Genomic DNA, 19,152 nt, shown 5'->3' with positions numbered 1-19,152 from the left:
CGAATTCATGCTCAAGTAATAAGCTCAGTGGGCATTCGTTGTAATTTAATAATTAAGGAATTATTTTCCGTTCTATAAATTTTTATATATTGTGGATTAGAAACCTATTACTCCGATTGGTTTACGTAGGCAGGTGTTAGGAACGGACACGCCCACAAATAAGGTGTGAAACAGAACAACCATGTACAACATGTGTTTTAATTGTTCTCTCCCCTCCCCTTTTCAGATTGATGACCTGGTCTGCCCACACTTAAAACTCACGTGTATGTCCGAACAGTTCATGCAGAGATCACTGCTCATTCAGGATGGAGTCCATGAAGGAAGTCAGGAACTGGCTTGTGAACAAGTGCAAGATACAACCAGCTTTTGGACAGCAGACGAAAGAACAACAGAGTTACGGCTCTGTCGTGACTCCTCAGAACATTCCGGAGTTTATTATCCCGAAGTCGAATTCGGATGGTTCATCGCAGCGTGACAGTGGGGAAAAACTGTCTATCGAGGAAGATGAGAACAGTCGGAACAGTGTCAGCCCTCCGGACTCTCGACAAGCAAGTCCCCGCCTTTCTCCTCGAACTTCATTTCTTGGACTCGCTCCTGATATTTCCAAATGCAGTCGGTCTGCTCCGACAAGTCCATACAAACCAGCAGCGCCTTTGTTCAAAAACGTGGACTTGTATTCTTGCGAAGATTTGCAGATATTGAAAACGAAGGATACAAATGCCGATCCGCAATCCATGGCGGCCATGAGCCTTCCGCATTTCCGTACAAAGACAGCATACGGATTCACAACTCTAAACCAGGCCCCGCATACACGCAGAAAAGAGTCTCTGTTCCACTGTGACACAGAGTCCATACCAAGTATGCTGAATCGTCGACAATCTCAGAAAAAGAATAACTCAATTGATATAGCGCGCTCGCAAGATATAATCGTATCTTTGTCCCCTAATCCACCTCCGCTGGGGCAACCTGACGAGGAGTTCCCTTTGAGCAGGCGCGGAAGTCGCCGAAGGGAGACTCCAACGACTGTGGTCACCCCAGTGACTATCCTGACAGGCAAGAGATGTAGCCCAGAGACAAGCCCCTTGCCTAGTCCAGTCTCTCCTGCCTGCCCGTCGCCCGTCCGCTCAGGCATCGGGGCAATGTTGAGCCCCTACCACCTCTGTCCAGATATGGCGAACACGAACAGAATATCTCGTCGAAATAGGCTGTATTATCGTCGAAGGTCCTCCCTGCCTGGTTTCGAAGAGGACGAGCAAAGTTCGACGGAATGCAGCTCTGCTGAGACTAGCCCCATCGGTCGGCGAAAAAGTAACGGCACTCTGCTGGTTCCTGGAGACGTGAACTTACAGAAGCGCCATTCTTCACCTTGTCCTTCCAGCGAGCAGGAAATCTTACAGTGCTCCGTGATGGCCCTGAAGCTGTCGTGCTCTTGTTCGGACGCGTCCCCAACACGCTTCCAATCTCACATGTTGGCCGAGTTCGGCGAGGTCAAACTCTCTTTTCAGTACTTAACAGATACTAGGCAATTTAAAGTAGGACTGATCAAAGCCGAAAATTTGGGAGGTCGCAACAAGGGGGATCAAAACATAAACTCTTACGCGAAAATTTACCTAATGCCGGGCAAAGTTCAAAGACACACGTCTGATACTGTGAAACGAACACGTGACCCAGTATACAATCAAGAGTTTTATTTCAACGATATAAACATAGATGAACTCAGATCTATGAAGTTAAAGATCAAGATATTCCATAAGGGACATAACTTTTCCAGGCATGTATTTATCGGGGAAATTGTCGTACCTTTGGCGAAGTACAATATTCAACATGAGCAGAGGATGTGGAAAGATTTGGAACCCAAAATGGATTCGGAGGTAAGTCATGTCATATTTAGTAAAAGAATTAATAATATATCTTTATTTTATCAACTTGATTTGCGTTTTATGTGACTTGTTTATTAAATCTGATGGCAACACAGCATTTTGAGTAACTGTATACCAGTGACGTTTAATAAATTGCATCTAAAATCACTGCATATTTCATTTTAATTCTACTGTGGCCATGGTGTTAGGTGGTGTCACCTGTCACTGTCTGTTCTAAAGTCCTTTATGTTCAAATACAACGCACTAAAGAATATTTCATTCAAGGCTTTCAAGTTAGGAATTGAGGAGAACAGTTTTAAAACCCCCATTATTACCATCTTCTAATGTAAAATACACTTTACAAGTCATCGAGCGTAACTGTATGGTGTTACTCAAACCGTCATAAGATATATCCTTGCCCGGACTGACTAATCATCTCAAACAGCAAGATATATAATTCAGATCGAATTCAAAGTACTTTCCGAGCTATTCCATACACTGAGCAGATTTATTCAAATTAACTAAGTTTGATCAAATTTCGAGTGTTTCTGGTATCTGCTGTTTATCGTGATTTACAATGATTATAATATAGCGTGCCTTTGCGGGGAAAGTCTACCAGTCATGATTGCCTGAATCGGTGAAAGATAACCCTTGATTTCTCAAACAGCCATCTGTAGCTTTAAACTCAGGCTTATACAATGACTGCAATCAACAAACCTGCCGAATTTAGTTTGGTTACGTGTTAAAATGAAAACATGAAGCATACATGGTTTTGGCTTGGTTTAATCTGATCTCGAGCGTATGTTCGTACCTTTGCTTTTTCCTTTCCGCCTTATTTTCTGTAGAGTTCTTCCCCAGTAAAACTATTGTATTTGCACGACGTGTGCCACATTAAGATCAACCGCGGCTGTAATGACACATAAATCAGCAGAATGTATGCCTGGAACAACAACCATGATAGATTTTTATGTTGTTCGTGGGCCTGGCATTTCTGATATTAATGACAAAAAAATTACGTCAACCGCTGAAAGACGTTATTTCGGCTGATTGTGTCTGTTGATGTTTCCATCAACTCGTGGGCGTATCAGTGTTGTCCACTCTGACTATTTTCAGTACAATCTAGTTTACTGGTGCGCAGGAGGGTACTGGAGACTGATGTATTAAATATAAAGGTACAGTCCCTAGTATGTGCACCGGCTGGTCATTTTTCGGTCCACCATTAGGACTTAATATTAAATTAAAAATGTATATGCACATTGCAATTTTTAAAACATCTGTAAAAACTTGAGTTTCTCTAGCAATTGTCGATCGGGGACGATCGATTTCGGTTGACGGTGGTGTACCAATGCCTGTTCCGACGCCTAGATTCAACGACGCCTAGATTCAACAATAAAAGTGTATGGCAAAGTATTTATCTGAATAAATTATAAACAAACTACGTAAACATTCAGATTAAGATATTACAGATCGTGACGATCACGAATTAAGGTTTCAGCTTGGTATACATTTCACTCTGAACACTAGGAAGTAAGAAATCACCGAGCACGTCAGTTATTTTTACGTGTCCATTTAAATCCGGTCGTGTAATAAACTCGGTCTACAGTGATGTTATTTCTAGCAATGTTATTTCCGTTAAAACATATTTCATAAATAAAGCTTAGCACACTATTGTGTTCAGGATTATCATTTATTTATATTTGTAATAAAGTCCATTGCTGTTTACCTCCAATGTGTGTGATTTTTAACTTATATGAAGATTGTTAGTTTTTAATGGTGGGTGAAACATGAGTGCAAGGAATAAACCACTGAGCTTTAGCAAGTTGCTCGAAGAACACAACAAGTAGCATACAATCAACGTGAAACGGATTGGTGTAAAAACCTGACATATGAAGTCACCAAGATTTGAAGATCAATATTTCCGAATTGCGTCCATTGTACACTGTCTGGAAGTACTAGATGGTCACAATGGGCATCTAGATTTGTGTGGAAGAATGACGATTCTAGCTAGTTTTACACTTCTCCCATTAATCCAAATTCAAAAGAATTACACCAGTATACCATCGTAGACGTACAGTATAGCGAGTAAGGCCAGAGCAGGGACGACAGCGTGATACCTTGCAAATGGTCACACCTAACCGATGAAATAGGGCCTCTTGCCAGTTTACCTCAGTTAGGGTTTTGTTGCAACTGCTCATGTATTCACAGTAGCAAATTCACAGTAGCAAATTACATACCCTAAAGCACCACGGCAGAGTTAGTTAAAAAAAAATGAAGTGATGTTAATAGCAATTTCTTAAACGTCACTGGTTTAGAATCATGCTGTGTTGTCATCACATTTCATATAAAATAACATTAAAACAATGCAAGGGACCAGGTCTCGGGGAGGCTTAGTTTACCAGCAGAATCCTGGTTTAACACCTGATGAATTACAGCCTCTTGTCAATTCTCCCCACTTAAGGTTTAATTCTAACTGTTCATGTAAATGCTTTAACAGTAGCAAATTATGAGCCCCCAAGAACCATGGGCTGAGCAGGATTAAGTTTTAAAAAATGCAGCTATATTAACTGTAATTCTTCCGACGTCAGTTGTCTAGAATTACTCAAAATGCTGTGATGTCATCACATTTCATATAGAATAACGTTAAGACAATGCAAAGGGGACCAGGCCCGCGGGGATGCGTAGTCTACCAGCAGAATCATGGTTTATGCAGGCATACTATATAACTATAGACCCACAGCATAACAGATAAGACCAGAGCAGCGACGACAGCGTGATAACTGGAAAATGGTCACGCGTAAACGGTGAAATACGTCCTCTTAAAACCCATCTAATCGTGTTTCTTCTGACGTGTTTCAATAGATATAGTGTTGACATGAGCTACATAATGCTCTGCACATCACGAAGCCTTGGCTGATATGTAGAAAGTTAACACAATGTTTGACATTCTGCCACGGGCTTTTGCCTGGGAGACAAGTTCCTTTCTCCTTTAAATATTGAACATGTTCATGGTCGATTCTAGTGAAATACACCCCTGGTCATTGCGTTACCCGGACAAGCCTAGCTTCAACATCATCAAACTGACATTAAATATTTATGAGCTGACACCAGAGTCCAGCAGCCATAACATCACGTGAGAGCAATCCAACTCCACGTTCTTGCAATTACTGAGCAATTACTGGACTTTGTGGGGTTTTTTTTATTCCGTCACCTTGCTAAAGTTTTCAGAAGTCTACAACACTGAACACCTTACCAATGACAATTTTAGAAAGGTTCATAGGGTTACTCTTAGTTCAAAACGACACGTCACACCGGTTGTAAATGCCAATCACATCTACTGTATGCACAGCGGTTCTACTCTGCATGTACTAGTTACCCCAGTGTCCGTATAACATGACTGAATGGGGTGTCATGTCTTGAGTGTTCGTCATGATGCTTCAGTGGCGGAAGCACATTGACGGCATGGGACACACCCTGCCACAAGAATGCACACCATATGTACACGCACCTAGTGACTCCTCGTCGACATATGTGTGAAAACTTCTTAAGTATGACGCAAAACAACAAGCATACATGCATACTTACATACATACATACATAGATACATACATACATAGATACATACATACATACTTTAAAGTGCTAGCAAGAGTCCAGCTAACACTTTAAAGAAGCCGAACCAACCATGGCGTTAAGCTTGAGAAAAGTACGTGTATACCAGTCCTACCCGATCTCACCTTCGGCACCCTTACACATGTTCACACCGTTCCACTGCCACTACTCATCAAATGAGATATATCACCCGCACGTCCTTGGAAGTAAGCATCGCGCCTTTTATTCCATTCCGCAGACTTCAACACTGCAGCTTCTAATTCACCACAGTAATTTTATTGGGATTCGTTCCTACAACAAAGTAGACGCTAGATATATTTAGAAACATTCTGCGTCCCTTATCAGCAAATATCGTTAGCTATAAAATAACGAAACGTGTGTCAAATGTCCTCAGTGTTGATTGGCTCACTCAAAAGTTGAAAAGGAAAGCTATCTTTACTTCCTCGTATGAGTGACAATACATGAATAATGATCAAATAAGTGAACCAACAATGAAGAACGTAACTGACAAATTAAACATAATTGGACGTAATTCGTAATGCGATACATTGGATTTATAAAAAACGAGGTATAGAAGTATAACAAGTAATATTATGCGTTTCTTTTATGACAGAGTATGTTTAACTTCTTTCTTTTTTCGTGTTGAACGTGTGTTTTACTTGGCTTATTCCGTGGTGCTAGAGGACGTGTTATTTACTGCTATTGACACGAAAGGTAAGAATAAAACCTAAGCTGGGGCCGAATTTTATCAGTTACGCGTGACCATTTGCACCATATCACACTGTCTTCGCTGCTTTGGTTTTACACGCCTATATTGTATACTGTATATTTTGTTATACAACTGATTCAAAGGTGTATGAATGTGCTTATCAAATGCTAGAGTCAACATAAAGAATCTCTGACGGATGTGTTACATCTATCAATAGTCATTTCAACAACAACATGATCACTGGCAGGGTTAAACTACTTTGCTAAGAGCACATTGATCAGAAATGAGAGCGATTACCAAAGACGTCAGTCCGCCAGCTGAAGCAGCCATGTGTCACTGAGGACCCAAGAAGCGCCTGTTGCAATAGTGCTGAAAATGCAGATAGTGGATATTTCCAAGAGTAACAGAAAAATGTTGCCATATATAAGTGTATCACTCATCCCATTATTGCTCAGCTAAGCACATTATTGCTGGAATCAAAATCATCTCACTCGCAAACGACCCGTAATCACTTGGAAGAGTTTGAGCACTCAGACGAGCGTATTGCGGCCCTGTGATGAAAGAGTAGCCAATGGTGTAATTCCATAAAAGACGCACAGCATAGAAAGTAAATCCAGAGAAGCGACGACAGTGTGATAGTTGGCAAATGGTCATAAACAACCGGTGAAATACCACCTCTTGTCAGTTTACCCCAGTTAGGGTTTTATTCTCACGGTTCATGTAAATGCATAATTAGTAGCAAATTACACGCCCCCTTGCACCATAGCTGAAAAGATTTACTAAAAAATGTGCAGTGAAGTTAAAGCGAATTTCTTAGACGCCAGCCGTCTAAAATTACTCAAAATGCTGTGTTGTCAGATGTCACATTTGATATACAAAAACACATGATGTAAATGGTATGTATTTTGTTTAGTGAAATGGAAGAGGTCGCCCTTTGACTTCCAAATCATCTTCCTCATTTGTGGCATGACCACGATAGAAATGTACGTCTCAAGCGTCTTGCAGGAAGATTGGCGCAGAATTTCACATGTTCGGATCCAAACATTGCATGGTCCATGCTCAGGAGGTTCGCATCAGTTTTGGAGGTACACTGTGACCTCAGTAGATAATGAGAACGGTTCCATCGCCGATTTAAACTTGAGGGGTTTTACTGATTGTTTAACGATTGCAGAACTTGTTGTGCAGTTTGGTTTCTAATGACGACGATGAAACCCACCTTAAACAAAGCAGATTAAATATGCGAAAATTCAGCTATGCGTTTCCTTTCTGACAGAGCATACTTTTTAGTTCTTTTGTTGCCTGTGTTGATGATTTGTCTTGCTTGACTTAAGCCATGGTGGAGGGAGGCGGGGGGGGGGGGGGGGGGGATTTATAACCATTTTAGTAATTAGTTCAAAAGTTAGAATAAAACCATGACTGATGTTCATCGACAAGAGGCTGTATTTCTTCAGTTACGCGTCACTATTTGCCAACTATCACGCTGTCTATGCTGCTGTGATTTTACCCTGTATGCTGTAAGGCTTATATGTTCCTTTTTTGATCTGGGAAGTTCACGATGGCTGATGATTGCTATACGAATGTCTGCTACCACGTCTATAAATTGGTGTATATTCAACATCCACTATACCCAATGTTAATTGGGCGTTCGAGGTCAAGACTTTTGGGACAGAAATGTTAAGGAATGTGACAGCAACAGATAATGTACCTGTAAATCTCAAAGATCCACTTTTATGTCCAAAATTGACCATACTATAAGTGAGAGTCCGCAATAGTAATCTTATTTTCAGACACAAAATTTTCACTTGTACGCACCTCACCACAAGAATGTTATGCTTACGCACACCAACACAAGATTTTCATATTCACGCACCTCGAACACAAAATTTTAATTTTCACACACATCTACACAAGATTTTTACGTCCAGTAACCCTAAATCAAGATTTTAATTTTCGCGCTCTCTAACACAAGATTTTCACGTTCACGACCCCACACAAGATTTATCGTTCACGCACCCCAACACAAGATTTTCACGTTCACGCATCCTAACCGAAGATTTCCACGGTGAGCCACCTGGGGAAAAATTTTCACGCTCATGCATCCCCACATAACAGTTTAACTTTCACTCATCTAAACACCGTATTTTCATGTTCAAACACTCACATAAAAACATTTTTACGTTAACTCACGCCGACAAAAATCGGTGATAGCAAATAGTTATAGTTGGCATGGAGATTACAATTATGTATTGTTTAGTCTGATTTTGTATACCAGTGGACATTTTGACCAAGCAGTAATGTTGCATGAGAAGTTCCAAGCAATCTGCAGATACCCATTTCCGTTGAAAGAAGCAAATACTAGTTAGTTCGTTTAAGGAAAACGATTGCTGCATTGAATAACTTAAACGTTGGCATTCAGGAACTCTTTAAACTTTTCCTACGTATACATTTACATTACTGCGAAGCCACGGTGAAATTCCTCGCCTGAACAATGTCCATAATTGTTAAAGCTTCTCAGAGACTTTTGTCACCGCATATGGGCATTATCTTGTAACATTAAACTACGGCCACATCTATCGAACAAGTCTGTCGTCGCGTTTATGTGTCCCAGTGTGATATTAACCGCCGAAGGAGGACGAAATCGCTTGGTGAAGGTAATTTAAGCCGACACAAAGGAACGTTTGGCTGGGAGACTGACAGCTATTTTTGGATGAGGAACCGTAATTTTAAAACGTCTTTCCACGCAGACGGCGAAAACAACTTAGTTAATCACATTTCTAGTAATGTTGAAAACATTACCATGTCCAGGTTTTAGTTGTTTCGAAGTAGTATTGTAAAAAAATATCTAATGAAGTTTACAAAACTGGGGCTGGGGCTACAGTAAAACAGTAAAATCCACTCCCAATGTCCAATTCGCTGATGCCACTTTCATTTAGAAATCTCATCATAAATTGTACAAACTATACTTAATTTGTAGGAAGGTTAGCCATCAAGAAATCAGGACAGTGAGCAGTATGCAGTGGTGGCTGAAATACATATAATGGCGTCTAAACTGCATACAATGGTACCTGAAATACATACAATGGTTCCTGAAATACATACAGTGGTTCCTGAAATACCTACAGTATTTATTGTTGCTGAACATCATAAAGGTGGAGTTAGTGGTCAACATGTGTAGCTAAGGCATGGCACTGGGGGCGTGTAAATAGCGATCGTTCAAGCATTTACATGCGCAGTTTGAATATAGCTACAACAGATTTAAACTGACAAGAGATAATATTTCACCATTTGCCAACTACAACAATGTCTTCCTTCATCTGATTTTGTTCTCTATACCGTAGTCTTCCTATGACGTACAGACACGCTCACGGGGTAACACCCAGCTTTTGGTCACCCTAGGGACCTCTAAAAGCGAGAGAGGGAGTATTTTCTAATCTCCTTACAATTATTTACCAGCGAGAGTATTGTGATAAAATATTCGAAATTTAGGCTGAAGATGTTTGATGAAGATGTTTTTATCTTTTTTTTTGTTTTTATCTTTAAAACACTAATTTTCGAATCTATAAATTGTTCAATAACGAATATTGAAATCATAACATTTTACTCAAGATCTACCAAATGGTACAAATCGAGATGTATATGTCATATGTAGGACCCCCTTTTCATTACTGTCTCTGACAACGAGATGGAAAACTTTTGTCATCCTGGTTCATACAGATATAGTCCAAATAAGATGTATTGTCATGAACATGAGCTGTCTCCGTTGAAACGAACAAAGATACATTTCTTTCCCCCGCCTTGGCAACGTGGGAAATATTTATTGCTAGAAGGTCACCAGTGTACCACCTGGTGAATGAGAAACATTGAGATTTAAAGATTGGGTTTGAAGGTTATCTGGTATGTATGACATTGGCGGTTTTCGGGAGCTGCTTATGTTTATTTGATTGGCGTTTTACTCCGGACTCAAGAATATTTCACTTATGTGACGGCGGCCAGCGCAATGGTGGGAGAAAACCGGGCAGAGCCCAGGGGAAACCCACGACCATCCGCAGATTCCTGGCAGACTCTCTCATGTACGGCTCGAGAAGAAAATGAATTCGGCATGTTCCAACAAAGCTCTGCCACAAACAATCGATGGTGTAAATAGGATTTATGGCTATTGTGACAATTCCAGAAAGTGTTAATGTGCAGGAATCTACATCTGAGATTTAAGACCGTATATAATTCGACGGCTTTCTTGACCTCAGATATGAGCAATTTTCACCAACACTTGCAAAACCATCCCTGGGGAGCGGAATTTTTAAAGCAATACTCAACTATTTGGGCTTGAAAATATTCAAACATCTGAAATAAACATCTGGGCCCAGTTATTCTAAATTGTATTAGCTAATTCTGGTATTAAGTCATTTTTATATTGAAGATTTTAGCCAAATTCAGAAGCCAAAACAGTTTTCCAAAGATTTAGTTCATATTGTACGCAAATATTTTCGGGCTATGTACTAAATTGAAGACTTAGCTTAAAGGTGGAGAAAACATAAAAATGACATAAAGTTCAGACGAAAGAGTGCGAAAAGTTATTCCTAAATGTGCTCTTCAATATTTTTTCCGATTTTTCCTTAAGGAGAAAAACACACCTGAAAATAATTTTTGTATGGTGAGTATTTGGCACCACCTTTTGGTATTTATAGTCTTTGTTTAATAATGTCATCAATGAGGATGTAACACAGGTGTAATATATATTTTCGCTTTAGACTTTGTTCTTTTCACCTAACAAATGTATTAAACCTAAATTTGGATCATATTTTTATTTTGAATATGTTCATAAATATTATCATAATTTAGGTTAAGTGCATATGTTTTGATATAAACAACAAATTTACATCCAAATAAATGTATTAGACAAGCATCACATCCTTATTTAGAACATTGTTATGCAACAACGATAAATATCAAAAGTTGGTCCCAAATACCCACCATGCAAAAATATTTTCAAATACCCTTTTCTCGTGAAAAAAAATCCAAAAAATATGAAAGATCATATCTGCAAATAAGTTTTGACGCTCTTTCATCTGATTTTGGCTTCGATTTTATGTTTTCTTCTCCTTTAAAGTTAAATCTGATAATTAGAAACCGCTTTGAACAACCGGGCCCTGGCGTATAGATGTTTAACCCAATATGTTAAGCAGGCCAATAAAGGTGAGAAGGTGATGGGGTGGCTGCCTTTATATGGCTCTGCTATGCATCTTGGTATGTTTGAATCTTTTCAACCAGCTTATAGTTAATATTGTACTCAATCGCCTACAGCCTTACTTTTTGGAGCTTTTTTGGCCTTTTGGTTACTCTTTGTTTGCGTGTGTCCATTCGCTTGATGGACGTTATGGAAATCGTATACAGTTCTTTCTTTGACGCCTTAAGCCGTTAGCACCTCTATCGTGTCATCGAGCAATAAGACATCGTTAAGTTTACCACCGAAGTGGCAAAACAATTCTGATTGGCTATATCCAATTACCGGCTGTGTCTATCATGGATGATTAGAACACGAATAGGTAAATACGGACATATGTACATATGTACATTACACATTGATTTCCATCCCCACATAGGCTTTAATGTTATTATTTATTTAATGCGATGGCATTTTCAGCTGTTTTATGCCAGTGACGTCTGATAACTTGCAACAAGCATCACTGCATTTTTGTTTTAGCTAATTGTGCAATAGTCACGTGTATGCTTTACTTTTAAAGCACGCACATAAACAGTTGAAGAAAACCCCCAACTGATGTAGACTGACATGAAGCCTGCTTTCACATGTAATGCTTTTTGCCAACTATCACACCGTAGTCACCGCTCTGATGTTACTCTCTATGCTGTGGTATTGGATGTTATTTGGGTTTAAAGGAAAAGATCACACCAACAAGTATCTCACGTAAAGTTTAAAAAGTGTACCTGTAGCATGTGTTATCTTTCCTTTTAACGTCGTTTTCAACATTGTTTTGATCACACCATGGCGATGTCACCTTGTAGCAGGTCAGTCCTTATGCATATAGAGGCCAGGCCCCCGGGATTACAAAGCGATCTTAGACTCAAAGCACTTTAAAATTGCTTTTTCTTAGGTAATAAGTTCAAAATATTGCTTGACCAACCTTATATTCATGATAAGTTATTGTAATAGCTAAAATAACGGAAAACAACTTACCAAGTTTAATGAGATTTTGACTTAAGTCTAAGATCGCTTCGTGATCCCAGGGCCTGTTCTGCTGCCTCACTGGAATACGGAATACTGACACCGGGTAGATCAGTACTTAATCCGTCCTCTTATAAGTTAAGAATGAAGCCAAGTGCCTAAACTATGAACTTGCTCGGGATTGCAATTGACTCCCTTGCCTTGCGAGGCGACCGCTAAAGCGCCTTATCAAATATGCGAATAATGGCGTGAGTTGCCCACCTATTTATCTCCCAGTGACTAATGCATCTCGGGAAAGAGAATAGACCACACGTTGGAAAGGTGACTTATTTTGTTTATATAAACGATGGACAATAAGGATATTTTATGCTTTAAATGAGAGCCAGTTATGAGCCTTGTGTGTGCGCCCTTTGAAACACATTTCATCTTTCATGTTATAAGTGATTTTTGGTTATATTCTACTAGAATAAATGGCCCAACAAACTGCCAATACTTGATACAATACAAACTTGACCAGGTGTCGTCAATTAAATAAAGGTAGAAATTAAGTATCTGATGTCAATTTCTAACTCCGAAAGAAAAAAGTGTCAAAAAACCCCTTTAGCAAATCAAGGAAAAAGCTCAAACTAGGAAAAATTCGGAATTTTCCCAAATCACACCCAAAATACCTTTGCTTGGTCAGGAGAAAGTATGGAAGTATGCGTCTTTCGGAGTGTCCAGATGGGACGCCCAACAGTCCTCTTGCCATACTGACTCGCTACGTCTTAATCAAGGATATATCTAATATATCATATCTAATATATCTCTCACCAATGCGGTCGCTGTGAATTCAAGTCCAGCTCATGCTGGCTTCCTCTCCAGCCGTACGTGGGAAGGTTTGCGTTGTAGGAGTAAAATACTGTTGCAAAAATTAACGAATTTTTTTGTCCACTGCGCAATATTTTTTGTGGGTGGGGGTTGCCTAGGCAAAGGCATCCACACATACCCGTGTGCAGTTTATTAAGTTATTCGACACTCGGCTTTATAGCTACCCCAGCTATTTGCGGGACATGGGAAAGTAGTTCAAGTAGCAGTTAATTGCGTTCCACACGAAGAAGTATTCTGAAATGCTCAGGAGAGCTAAACAACATGCTGTTATTCTAATTGAAGATTCAGATTACCCGTTAGCTTTCAGTTCTCCATTGTAGATCGTGTTACAGACTTGTCCGCACCAATCGGGGTAATGAACTCGGCGCTTGTCAACATAAATTGGGAAGCTTCATTTATTCCGCCAACCAAAATCCCCCGGAAACGCCAGTCCGTTTCGTATTTCGCAATCCATTCAATTTTACAGCCTTTGTGGCTAACTTCCGTTTATAAGCTACACCTGAATAACCCAGTTTACATCCTTACATTTCATGCCGTTTATTAGCTCTTAAAACTAACCATTAACCATAACTAGAGTACACAACACATACTTCCCGGATATAGTTTACATGTACTGATTTACCTTACTACTTATGTAGTAAATTTGTAAACTTAAAAAAAAAAAGAAAGTGCCCCAAAATACATAAGTTAGGAGACAAATCTTTACTTTATCTTCACGAATTGGGCATTGTTAGCGTATAACCATATCAATAGTATGGTACGGTGTTTGTCCTTTCGGCTCTGGGCATCTGGTCAGGTGATAACAGTGTCGCATAACTTCGTCAAAGGGAGATTGCCGGCTGTAATTACCTGTACATAGAAGACATGCAGTGCTGAGCAGAAAATGAGAACTTGATGTTTTCTTGTGAAGTTAATCGGGAATATGGTTTACTGCCACTTTAAATATGAAAAAGTCTGACGACGGCGACAGTGTGTCCAGCTCGCCTCTACTTACCAAATATAATGCATCAATATGCAAATTTTATTTGCGAAACGGGTTAATTCAAACATCACGAGCGCTACATATTCAGCCTCACTTTAAAAGTGGACGTCATCAGCGTTACCATTGCCTCCTTCCTGGGTCTGCTCGCTTCTACTTGCCAAATTTGATATATATATATATATATATATATATATATATATATATATATATATATATATATATATATATATATATATATATATATATATATATATATATCAAATTTAAAAGTAAGTAGCAGGTTGATCCAAGCGGCGAAATTCCTTTATATTTGGCTCAACTGAAAAGATTATCAAGGACGTCATCAGATTTGCCATTGCCTACTTTAAGTCAAGTTCGTGATATTTCATGCTTATCCAAACTCTATGGCGTGAACAAAGAAATAAGAAACCGGCACAGGCTAGCTGGTCCTGGTTTATGTAACCATGATACTGAATCTCTACACGCTAGACACAACAAAGGACTTGGAAATGCCTTTAACAGGGCGTCGCTTAGCAACAAAACATACCTCGGCAGACATCTGACCCAGACTGGAGGTAATCATAACCCGTTCAAACGGTGCCACTGAGTTTGGTTGACTTTTAAAATGGGATCAAAAATCCCAAATGCATCAAAATCCCATTCCCTGCCCTGCTTCTGTCACATCAAGAGGCCTTGAGAATTCAACCGCCATTCACACATCAATTTTACCGCTGACTCATGACTATATGGGGATTACTTATACCATACCGGTTTGATAATTTTCATACTGGTGATGGATCACTGAATGTCCCTTGAAGAGACAACAGTGTATTTAACAGACCGTGTAACTGAATAAGAATATGGGTTATTATCTCTAAGCCTACAGTACATGTAATATAGGATTCCGAGACGATCTTGTCGTGTCTGGGCAAGAAGACATCAGTTATGTTGTGATCAGTTTTATTAAGGATTAGTCATAAGTTTTCACTGTGAGACGTGATAGTGGAGTGTGAAACTGATATTTGATGAAGTCTGACCATGCAGATGACGGGAAAAAATGCATAAAATACGCAGGCAGACAAAATACAACACTACACTAAATACAGAAAGGATCACAAAAGTGTAGGTTGAAAGAGGTGCAGAAATGGGGATTACCGTGATTGAATACAGCTCTGAATGTCGCTGTGGCCTAAAAGACGATATTCTGTTTCAGCTAATCCGATCTTATTGTGTCTATCTTCCTTAGTATGTAGCGTCACATTAACAGTATTTCAAACACATTCTCTCCAGAGCATGCAAAAACCAGGAAACTGTTATATAAGTTTTGACAAAGACAACAGAGTATTTTGAGAATTTCTAGACCAGCGACGTCTAATAAATTAGTGACGTAATCAACATCACTGCAGTTTTACCTAATTCTTATTTAAGCCGTAGTGTGAGAATTGTATAAGTTGCTACTTTTTAAGCATTTACATAAACCGTTAAAACGCTTTCTGAGGTAAACTGACAAGAAGCCATATTTCACCGGTTACGTGTGACCATATGCCAAGCATCACCATCTCGTCATTGCTCTGGTTTCATTCTCTATGCTGCATTCCTTGTTGATTATATTTAATCAACGAACCAATTAAGGTACCCACAGTTTTCCCTACAATAGTTACGCTTGCATGATGATAACGTCTCAGTTTCACTAGACTGCATGTACAAGCGTTTAAAACTTTAAAATATACGTTGTATTATGTATGCTCGGCGTATGCATGTCTAAGTCGGTAAAGGTCCCAAGCTGTCGGCTACAAACATCGATACCATAGACTCCAAAATAGATAGATTGTGAGAGAAATGTAGTCGTTCAGGTAAAATACCTGTCTCCATTAAGTGAAAGCACGATGAATTTCCTGTAAATATAGGTTCGTGACAAACCCAGCCTAAAAGCTGGTAAATACGGATCGGAGTTGCAGGATGATATTCCCGTATTGGGCGAATCGTGAGCATAATCTGGCGTCAGGATATCAGTAGGGAGTGGACCATGATCTGGCCAGAATGCATGTTTGTAGGATATTCGACTGAGTCCAGGCCATAATGTACGTATCAGCAAGGGCTGGTACAAATCATGAACAAAGACTGTCTTAGAATAATAGCGAAATCACATTACCTGCACACTTACTGTATATCTACTTTTTGCCAGGGACATGTTATCTCAGACAAAATCAATTTCAGGCGAGAGGTGACCCTGGTTTCTGAGAACTGTGAACGTCGAAATCAGTCAAATTAGATTAACAAAATTGAAAAAAGCACCGGGATTGATTTTCATCACAGCAAATTGCACCTGACCAGCTGGCTGTGTAAAAAAAAGACTATACCGTAAAACTTGCCACATTTGCTTTATCGATTTGCTGTTGGCTAGCTTTGAGTCAAAGCTGTACGCAAGACTTAATTTACACCTCGACCATTTTGCGATTCCTGAGTGGCATGGATCTGGCTCCATTGAAGTGGCTCACCGTATTCAGGACTTTCCGTTACACTAGCTTTACTGAAGTATAAATTGAGTATTAATGCTTACAGAGTGGAAAATGGTAGCAAAAGAGTAATTTACAGCATATTACAACGAAGAGATAGGTGCACGACCGTGAATTTTAAAAGCAGATGACAGATTTTGATTAGTGCGCCTATTACGGAAGCTGCGTCTCAGAATCGTAGTTAAGTTTTTATTTGGTTTATAATAGTTCTTAGCTTTGTTCTGCCATTCTGTATCAAAACCGCGATAAAAGAGTATGTCTGTTGCTAACAATTAAGCAAAGTAATGGGACCCAATTTCTCCTCAGACAGACTTCGAGGTTAACCCTTCTCACATTTGATTGGACGATGTAAATGTTTGGACGATGTAACATATAGTTAATTACAAATTGCATATGGTATTTTTTTTTATTTAATAGAAGCCTTCAGACCAATAAATGACATGACATAATCATTCTTCCATTCAGATCAATCATTGAAAACTAATCATACTTAACTTTCTCCTTTTTTTTCAGGAACTTGGATACCTGCAGTCGTCGTTAACCTTTGACCCTAAATCTGGTCGTTGGGAAATTCCCGGATTCTCCCAAGCCAAAGATCTGCCCAAACATCACATAACTGGTGCTCCAGGTAATGCTGCTTCATATCAGAATAAAAACCGTACCATTTTCCACTTGATAACAATATTTATTATAGCATCTTTCCGACTATCAATTCCAACAGGGTGAATAACCATATCCGTTCTCTCACAGCTTATTATTACGCAGTAACATGTAGCAAAATCCTCATTATCATCGTCGCCTACGAGGTTGTAGGTTCGAATCCAATTCTCGCTGATGTTTCATAGGTTTTATAGGTCAGAAATGTATCAGGTGCATGGAGATGTTCGATGATTTACGTGGGGGTATTCCGTTTTCCCCACCCATAAATCTGACCTACGTCGTGTAAAAGACAAATCCTTAGGTACGACGAAGAATCTCTATCAACTAAACAAATAAATGTCTTCAACGCACAATATACATGGTGTCATATGTTGTTGAAAAAGGGTTTTTTATATGCGAAATAGTGTTTTCATATTCTTTAAAAGCACACGATTTTGATGGTACTGATCAGAACTGAAATATTTATACGATAAAGCTACATATAGGTGGAAAGCTAATTTTTGGCTAAATATAACGAGCGCCATATTATTTCCACTTGTGGTAAATATTCATGATAGATCACATACAGATACACATTAATACATTCTAAATGTGTTATTAGCGTCATTAGTTTTAAGTTCCAGTATGGAGTGCTTTCACTAAACCCAATATGAATAACGCGAGTGTGGCAATTTGAAACACATCATAAAGCGACAACTGCATTCCAGCAAAATTTGCATTGATAAATATAACTAGTTGAGGCTGGTGGTTAACATGCTAGCGCAGCACAACGACCCAAAAGCTTTTCGCCAGTGCGATTGCTGTGAGTTCAAGTCCACCGCATGACGACTTTCTCTCCAATCATGTGTAGGATGGTCTGTCAGAAAACTGCGGATGTTCGTGTACATCCCCCGAACTGTGTCCGGACTCGTCCGCGGTAATGCTGTTTCCCATCGCATATGTGAAATATACTTGTGTACGGCGTAAAACACAAATAAATAAATAAATAAACAAACGCTATTGGAATTTGAGGCGCGAAGGACATAGTGAAAGTCGTGTAGTATTTACAAACATATTGGTCATATGTACATTCGCAGAATATGGAGTAAGTATTACTCTAAAGACTTAGTGAAATATATTTACACTATGTTTCAAACTGTCACAGTCGCGTTATTAATTGTGAGTTGAATGACAGTTTTATTCATTTCTAATTTTAGACCCGTATGTCAAAGTCCACGTGTCCCTGCCGGGCAAAGCTGACATGAAAAAGCAAACAAGGATAAGAAAGAAAACGACACAGCCAATGTTCAAGGAAGTTTTTCTTTCCTTATTTCACCGAAAATAGAGGACATCAATTACACTGCAATTACACTGACTCTGTTTGACCATGATCGCATTCGAAACGATGACGTCATTGGTCAAGTCCGATTGGGTTACGGATCAACAGAAGAGACTGAAGTGGACCAATGGAATGAAGCGTTACAGAAATCCAGGACAGGAAATTACCATGTGGCATTATTTGATGGAAAACGAAGAAGATGCATAAGGTCCCATCATGCACAATAGTCCGAATTTTTCTGTCTAGAACTTATACAGCAGACAGTGTGATAGTCCGGAATCGGCGCATGTCGAAATGATTAAGAGTTTTCATATTAAACCTAATTTACCTACTTTACCCTCCCGTTTATCCAACGTTCAAACAGTTATAACCCTTCTCTCCTCGTCTACGATCTTCTGTTTGCATGGTAAGTCAATTTTAAACAATACTGATTGTTCGACATCTCATGTCC

At 39.3% G+C, this 19,152-nt stretch overlaps 1 protein-coding gene across 1 annotated transcript; it reads left to right on the top strand.

Annotated features, from left to right (window-relative positions):
- The first annotated feature begins 305 nt into the window (after positions 1-305).
- On the top strand, positions 306-18,928 carry LOC135473435 (C2 calcium-dependent domain-containing protein 4C-like). Its single transcript, XM_064753285.1, is given in 4 exon segments — positions 306-1,871; positions 17,237-17,351; positions 18,580-18,687; positions 18,690-18,928. Coding segments are annotated over 4 exon segments (2,028 nt in total).
- The last annotated feature ends 224 nt before the right edge of the window (positions 18,929-19,152 follow it).

The sequence above is a fragment of the Liolophura sinensis genome, chromosome 8, assembly GCF_032854445.1.
Source record: "Liolophura sinensis isolate JHLJ2023 chromosome 8, CUHK_Ljap_v2, whole genome shotgun sequence".
Taxonomy (NCBI): domain Eukaryota; kingdom Metazoa; phylum Mollusca; class Polyplacophora; order Chitonida; family Chitonidae; genus Liolophura; species Liolophura sinensis.
This window is presented reverse-complemented; position numbering and strand designations above follow the sequence as displayed.